This window comes from Tachypleus tridentatus, chromosome 7 (assembly GCF_004210375.1).
Source record: "Tachypleus tridentatus isolate NWPU-2018 chromosome 7, ASM421037v1, whole genome shotgun sequence".
NCBI lineage: Eukaryota > Metazoa > Arthropoda > Merostomata > Xiphosura > Limulidae > Tachypleus > Tachypleus tridentatus.
In genome coordinates, this window is record NC_134831.1 from 128,501,725 (window position 1) to 128,509,838 (window position 8,114).

The 8,114-nt window shown below is 33.7% G+C and overlaps 1 protein-coding gene and 1 long non-coding RNA gene across 2 annotated transcripts; one reads left to right on the forward strand and one right to left on the reverse strand.

Annotated features, from left to right (window-relative positions):
- Nucleotides 1-1,503: 1,503 nt before the first annotated feature.
- On the forward strand, nucleotides 1,504-5,378 carry LOC143256581 (uncharacterized). The gene is made up of 4 exons (XM_076513964.1): nucleotides 1,504-1,662; nucleotides 3,322-3,382; nucleotides 3,633-3,771; nucleotides 4,523-5,378. The coding sequence occupies exons 1-4, from the start codon at nucleotides 1,637-1,639 to the stop codon at nucleotides 4,672-4,674; spliced, it is 378 nt and encodes a 125-aa protein (XP_076370079.1). The 5' UTR covers nucleotides 1,504-1,636; the 3' UTR covers nucleotides 4,675-5,378.
- LOC143256582 (uncharacterized) lies at nucleotides 5,043-7,510 on the reverse strand. The gene is made up of 2 exons (XR_013031417.1): nucleotides 7,424-7,510; nucleotides 5,043-5,274 (listed from the first exon to the last, which is right to left on the reverse strand). It is a non-coding gene; the product is annotated as an uncharacterized LOC143256582 (long non-coding RNA).
- Nucleotides 7,511-8,114: the final 604 nt, after the last annotated feature.

The following is an 8,114-nucleotide window of genomic DNA, read 5'->3' on the forward strand; positions in this document are numbered from 1 at the left end:
AATAATGGGACTGATCGTCACATTATAACGCCCCCACTGCTGAAAGGGCAAGCATGTTTGACGTGACAGGGATTCGAATCGGGCCGCCTTATAAGAAGAAAGCTGATGTCGTAAGTAATCTTTGTCTAAGCGAGAAAGGAATTACTGCTAGTTTACAAGCGTTGCACATACCAGTAATATATTGCCAGAAAAAATATTTTGTACAAGATTAAGAAACTAAACAACCCAATATTTTCATTTTAAACATTATATTTATTTCAGAAACTAACGGTATCTATTTTTTCATGTTATATCTGTATCCTTTTGATCGTACTTTTGATTGTACTAAGCAATAAAGAAAAGTTAAGAATGCGTGAAAAATCTTCACCTGCAAGCAGAAACTTAATTGTAAAAAGAAAAATTAGATTAGTCCTTAGTTATAAACGGTTATACATGAAGCTCAAAATTTCTAGTTAAACGTAAAAAGTAGCGTTATTGTTATGTTTGAATAGAAGAAAAGCTGTGAAATTTACCAGACATAACTATTTTGATAGACATTGCTTTGGATATTAGGTTACCAAATGTTACCCCTGAACTACAGGAGAAAAACAACTCGAAACTCGACATTAGAGTAGCCACAGCGTAGATTGATAATTTATAGCGTTGTGCTTAAACAAACAAATTACAGTAAAAATTAGTTGTTGTTTGTTTCAAATTTCTAGCATAACAAACGCATTGCACTGAAGTCATCCGAATAATGCAACAAAAAGCGTTAAAAGATTTAAACTTACAAGCTAGGCTAATAAAGTTTTGCAAATAATATTAGAACACACACGTATATATATATATATACATTTTTTTTTGCTTTTCGGTTTTACCACTATTTATTATCCTTGCTTTATTTTTCACAGTATTTACTTTGATATTACAGTATATCATTCCTTGAGAAATATTAGAAAAAACTATTTGTAAAATATGTATCTTGAAATTTTAGCTTGTATTCTTGTAGTTCGTTTTGTTTTATTGTTTATTACTTATCTCTTAGAATTTATATAAAGTATTAAGTATAAGCTCCAAAAAGTATTACTTTGAACTAAAATATTTTGAAACAATTTAAACATAATTAGGTTGATTAGAAAAATGTGGTTCAGTAGTGCCATCAATACATTATTTACACAAAGAGAAAACCATTAACTAATTGATTGAAATTTTCATCTGAAACATATTTTTCGTATAAGTTAATAGTATGTATTATTCACGTTTTCTTTGTAGCCTAAACTTCTTTATTGTACGTTATGCAAGAGTACAATACGTATCTAGGTGGCCTTGCGGTGGTTTCCTGTGACGTCACCATTGCAAATACTTTAAACGCTAGTTATACTCTTTCATGTTTCGAGCGCGAAGAAAATGAATGAGGTTATTGTTTGCACAATTCTCATTGGATACGTTTGTCACGTGGTTAATCACTATAAAACTTTTATGGGAGATTTTTATCGTTTGCACGATGATCATTGGACAAGTTTATCACGTGATTAACTCTATATAAATTACATGAAAGAGTTTGGTTTCCCGCTCTGTTCATTGTTCGAACGTTGGAGTGTTTAGTTGCAAGTTGTGAGTTCGTATATTAACTTCTTTGTTCAAGTTCCAAACCAAAATGCCAGCCACTCGTGGAAGACAAAGGCAAGTTTCTCTGAAACTCGTACATTTTTAACCATTAGTGATACGGTGATTTCATGTTTGGCTTGTTTTACTTTTCAGAATAATTAACAAAAATTGTAAGTTTAGCCGAAGCGTCATTAACTGTTAGTATCACTCATATTCCAGTATTACTTCGTTAATCCTATTCTGAATTTTGAAATTGAAAAGTTTTAGTGCTGAAATTAAGCTTAAGAATTAGGATATGTTAAAGTTAACTTACAGTAACCTTTCAGCTTAAGCTGCAACCTGTAGCAAATCAGTAAATTTGATTTAAACTTAGACAAAAAACGAATAATGTTAATTTAGTAATACTATTTTTATCACCAGGTGGCAGAAACAAAGTAACGACTATTAGACTGACGGATAAATTTCTAGTGTTAATAAAACGGATGAGAAAGACTAATTTGGAAGTTAAATTATTAATGCTACCTTTAATATAAAAGTAAGAGTAATGCTAAATTTAAAACGGGTTTAATATCAGTATTATCATTACTTAAAAAAATGTATGTTATCATACAATGGACAATAATATATATTTATCATATATACATTCTTGCAGTTAAATTTAATAAGATTTGGAAAGCTAAACTGAAATCTTGGAGTTTATATCGTATTTCAATAATAGATGAAAACGAGGTTGCTCAGTATGGAACTTTATCACGTATTAGTATTAGCTTGAGTGGTTCACGAGAACACGATATCAGATATTTAGAACAAATATACAATTTTTTAAAGAAAATTATTTTCAATTATTTATTCTAACTTGTATAACAGTATTAGTATTACTACATACTAATGCAGTGTACACACGCGGAATAAAAAGTGTTGTGTGACTATAATTGTCCTTATGGAATCGGAGTATTTACACTAAAAACGTTGAACTTATATTGTCATATATAATGAACTAAAAGCAAAAGTTATTCATTTAAGAATAATTACCGGTTTTGCTTCATCCCGCAAGACCGTATCGTGTGCATTCCGTTAATCGGTGAGAATCCAATGCTGTGACCCTAAAACATTCGGTCAGTATGGATGAATTGCAAATATGTGATACTGGTGTTTTATTTTATTTTTTTTAATTTCGTGTTTGCGTATTATTATTTCTTGTTTTCAGTTATACTTAACGTGTTTGGCTATATTGATTTTGACAAAGAATGTAGGTTTCATCACTCAATTGGTTGTATACCGTTTTACGTCTTCTCTGGCTATTTCTATTTTTCGACTTGATTTTGCCGTAGAGAATAGCATCTTATTTAAATAATAGGTAAAATTAATTTTATGACACAAGTTTTTCCAACGTAATTTTTTTTTTCATGAAGACAATTGGAGTCACATATCCATTTTTTATGCCGCACGCATATAGTTGAGTGGGTGCTATATTGGAAGTCCACTACGTCTAATGCTAGAATATTTTTTACAGGTTTTATGTTACGTAAACAAATGGTACTGTACATATAATTGTAAAATAGTGATTGCAGACACTTCGTGAGAAAGCTTGCATCATAATCAAAGATTGCAACAGCGAGGATATAGAAGTTACGGTTAGTGTAGGTTATTTTCAAAAGGTATTATAGTTTATTGGTAGTTAAACAATAGTAACAGTTCTTATTACAGTGTTAATTATCTTAATATTCGTTATAGCTCTGAGCAGGCAGAGGTTGTTACAGAAGATTTGAAAGAACAGACACCAGAAGTGGAAGAGGTACGAATGGGTTTTGTAAATTCTGATTATTGAACGTCGTGGGCATTTTACGTGAAAATTGTTTTATGCACAGTGTATGTAGCTAAATGTTTTAACAGCTACATACGGGCTTATGATCTGTAAGTTAAAGCCACTGAGAAATATTCAAGGATAAAAGTTTTACGTGTGAGACTTGATTCAGATGTGTAATTCATTAAAATCATTACCATTCAAGTTCTAAACAAAGTTAAACATGTATGTCACTTAACAGAAACCAGAAGAAACTGAAACTGTGAAAGAAGATAAAGAAGAGAAACAAGAAAGTGAAAAGAAAGATGAAGAAACTGAAAATGAAGAGAAGACAGAAGAAGCAAAAGAAGATAATGAAGAAACAGCTAAAGAAAACGGTGGTACGTGAAAATATTAGAATACATCTTATTAGTTAAAATATGCCACAACCTATCTGTGTGCTACCATGTGTTAATTATTGTGTTTATACTTTTCACACCTAGTTGCAGGCCAGGTGGTCAAGGCACTCGACTCGTAATCTGAGGGTCGCGGGTTCGAATCCCCGTCACGCCAAACATACTCGCCCTTTCAGTCGTTGGGCGTTATAAAGTTACGGTCAATCCAACTATTTGTTGGTAAAAGAGTTGGCGGTGGGTGGTGATGACTAGCTACCTTCCCTCTAGTCTTCCACTGCTAAAGAGTAGGGACGGCTAGCGCAGATATCTCGTGAGTAGCTTTGAGCGATATTCAAAACAAACACCTATTTACCACGGTAGTGCTAGTTTTGTGATAACTTTGTGGATGATAAGAAGTGCTCAGATATTAGCTAATGAAAGAATAATTGTTTGTTTTGTTTGGGAATTTCGCACAAAGCTACTCGAGGGCTATCTGTGCTAGCCGTCCCTAATTTAGCAGTGTAAGACTAGAGGGAAGGTAGCTAGTCATCACCACCCACTGCCAACTCTTGGGCTACTCTTTTACCAACGAATAGTGGGATTGACCGTCACATTATACACCCCCACGGCTGGGAGGGCGAGCATGTTTGGCGCGACGCGGGCGCGAACCCGCGACCCTCGGATTACGAGTCGTACGCCTTACGCGCTTGGCCATGACGGGCCAAAAGAATAATAAATGTGTTGTTGTTTTTAAAAGAATCAACAGAAACAGAGGCAACAGACGGGGATGCTGTGAAGAGAAAACCTGAAGATGGAACAAGTGACTCAACAGAACAGTGCAGCAAAGAAAAGAAGGCAAAAGTTGAAACAGAGGAAACAGAAACAGCAACAGTAGAAGCCAGCGCATAAATGTTGCAGATATATAATGCTTAAATATTATATTTTATGTCTTGCATATTAATTTTGTATCTTAAGTTATGTTTGGTTTTTGTTATTTTTCATATTGGTCCAAGATGACTTGGTTAATTTAAAACAGTTTTTGGTACTTAAATATTGGAAGAAAAAAAACTGTGCCACCACTCGACCATCAACATGGACAAGTATTTTGTATGCATCTGTAGTTATAAATCACAATAAACTCTACATACAAGTCAGCTCTGTTTTGTTCAAAGGTATTCACTAAATTGTGTGGCATATATTGGTAAGCAGAGAATTTATAACTTAAAATAATCAGTTTTAAACGTGTTAAAAATATTTTAAAAGGATTAACCTTTCAGTCGAGTTGTAAAATTTCTTTATTTTCTGGAACACAAATTCAAACCTCAGTTTTTATATAATTTATACTTTTAACATAATGTGCATGTTTTAAACTAAATATTTGTTTAAATTAGTTTTTTTTTAGGGTATTGGATGAAAGACGGACTGCGATTTTCAAGCAGTTGTGTTGCCTAATATCGCTTTTGGGTTGTTTTCCTTCTGGTCCACTTGGAGCTATCTTTGTCGTTTAACCTAAAACACGGATATAAATGAAGTAAATACATGAATGGTTTTCAAGTTCAACATATGTATATGATTTTGGATGTAAATAAATTTGGCGTTCATTGTGCACAGTATAGATTTGTTTTGTATTGAGAAGTTGGTAAGACAATTAAAAATATTCGAAAGTGACAAACGTGACCTCAAACTGAATAAGCTTAAACCAATTATGGAAGGTATGTTCAATGATTTCCAAGTTGATTTATTTATTTAATTATAGCGAAGTTTTATAAAAATAGTTGGTAATTAAAAACTTGTTTAGCAATCGTTTTATGTGAAAACGATTTGCTCGTGTCCTTGGAATTCCGGGAAAACTTAATTTTTGTTCCAGGAACAAGCACGAAAAGGCTACATTATGAAATAAACTGGGTTATTTATAGAAATCTGGTTTACGTTTTAGGTTAAGTATGTAAATCTCGTGCGCTGTTTTCATTGGTGGGCATGTTCTGTAAATGAAGGGTCCGATGTAGTGAGGTGGTTAAAGCACTCGACCTGTAATCCGAGGGTCGCGAGTTCGAATCCCGGTCTCACCAAACATACTCGCCCTTTCAGCTGTGGGGGTGTTAAAATGTGACGGTCAATCCCACTATTCGTTGGTAAAAGAGTAGCCCAAAAGCTGGTGGTGGATGATGACTAGCTGTCTTCCCTCTAGTCTTACACTGCTAAATTAGAGATGTCTAGCGCAAATAGCCCTTGAGTAGCTTTGCGCGAAATTCAAAATAACAAATCCGAGGGTTATGGTTTCGAATCCCCGTCACACCAAACATGCTCGCCCTTTCAGCCGTGGGGCGTTATAAAGTTACTGTTAATCCCCTTATTCGTTGGTAAAAGAGCAGCCCAAGAGTTAGCGGTGGGTGATGATGACTAACTGCTTTTCCTCTAGTCTTACGCTGTTAAATCAGGGACAGCTAGCGCAGATAGTTCTCGTGTAGCTTTGCGCAAAATTCAAACCAAAACCAATCTGCGAATGAAAATGCAAGTTTATTTAATATGGCCAGTTTATCCACCTTTCGTGATTTACGAACAGCCGGTAATAAATAAATTATGTTATGTGTTGGTATTGATGCCAGTATAAACAGGTTCGCAAACCTGGTATGGGTTCCGTAGTAGTTTATTTTGTGACGGGTGTTTGAGTGTTGTGTAAAATAATATACTAGTGACATAAAAATTGTATTTTTTTTACGGCTTTATATAATTCTTGAGGTGTAGCAAAGGTTCAGTAAAACACTCGTTTTGAACGAATGTAATGACACTGGTGATAAAGTGTGAGGTTTTATATTAAATGAAATCGGAAACACGAATATGTGATGAAATGTAGTTGAAAAGTTGCTCGAGTGTATTTTGTGTATTGTATAAAGAGTACATGTCCATCAAAACTCATAAAGCGTATTTATTTAAGATAAGGTTATAGAAGTCAGATATTAACCGTTATAATAGTAAGCGGTAAAACTAATAATTTTGCACAATTTCCTGATGGCACAATAGCAAAAAGTGTTGGGCATAGACTGGTTAGTGACAAAATATATATATTATTTAAGACTGATTACAAACTACAACATTTGTTTAATCGTAATTAGTTCAACTGTAAGCAAAGAAACTAATATTCATAAATACATTTTATGAAATGTTTTATTCACAAATAGTTATCACGTTCTTGAGAGTATGGTATGAAGATTCATCATTACGGTTCATGATATTCGCGTAATTAATTTCTTCAGAAGAACGATGTTACTTTTTTTGGCGATCTAATTAACAATGCGCGCATTAATCAAATAAAACAGGACTGTGCCATATACGTATGTACATTAGACGTCGTTTATTTGGTACTTTATTGGTTTGAATACTACAACTGGCTAGAAATAAAGCTTTTGGAATACCGCTTTTCAGTTAGACCAGAATCGTAGTGTCGCATCTGGCAAATGTGATTACCTACTCCAATAATTGTTAGAAGTTGAGTTCTTGTTACTGATAAATTATTGCAGGTTATAGTTTACACGTCATCACGTACGTAGGCCTAACCTCATTACCAGAGTAGTACCTCAGATAAGACGCCACAATTGTTTGCAAATTTTCCTTATTGTAGAAATTGATTTGTCGTAAAATAGAAAAAAACGAAACTTACTTGGAAACTCGGCAACATTACCTGAATGTGCATCAAATAATAAAGGTATAATCTATACTATAATGGTTATAAAAGAGTTAAGGGTTTTTTTACAAATCGGGAAGGAAAACTTCAATCACATTTACTATAAAAAGAATATGTTTGGTCCGTGTACTATTACTCTTGTAATAGCAATAAATAAATAATGCTGAAAAGATAAAGTGCGCGCGCAAATAGTATCCAGAAATTACAAGTCATTGTGCCTGTCAGTCGTTTATATACACTGCTGGCCAAAATCTTAAGGCCAATGAACATAAAGAAAAAATATGCATTTTGCGTTGTTAGACTCAACCACTTATTTGAGTAGAGCTTTGAAAGATGAAAGTAAGAAAAGGGAAAATAAAAATAAAACTTTTTTAGCATTTAATAGGGAAAATGTGAACACTGAAATTAGCCTAAATACTAGTTGGTCAAAAGTTTAAGACCATACTGAAACGAAGTGTTAATTGGTAAACACGTGACGAAATTTAGTCACTTGTGTTCAAGCATTAGCGTTGTCAACATCTGTGTTACATAGGGTAAAAACATGGCAAAGGCTAAACAGTTGAAAGAGTTTGAATGTGGCAGAATTGTCGAGCTGCAAAAGCAAGGTCTCTCTCAACGTGCCATCGCTAGTGAGATTGGACGTAGTAAAACTGCTGTTGCAAATTTC

Bases quoted from the DNA above. Each gene is read 5' to 3' on its own strand.
- LOC143256581 (XM_076513964.1), top strand. From the start codon at position 1,637: ATGCCAGCCACTCGTGGAAGACAAAG. The intron at 1,663-3,321 runs GCAAGTTTCTCT...TATTCGTTATAG, and splicing joins GCCACTCGTGGAAGACAAAG to CTCTGAGCAGGCAGAGGTTG. The intron at 3,772-4,522 runs GTACGTGAAAAT...TGTTTTTAAAAG, and splicing joins AACAGCTAAAGAAAACGGTG to AATCAACAGAAACAGAGGCA.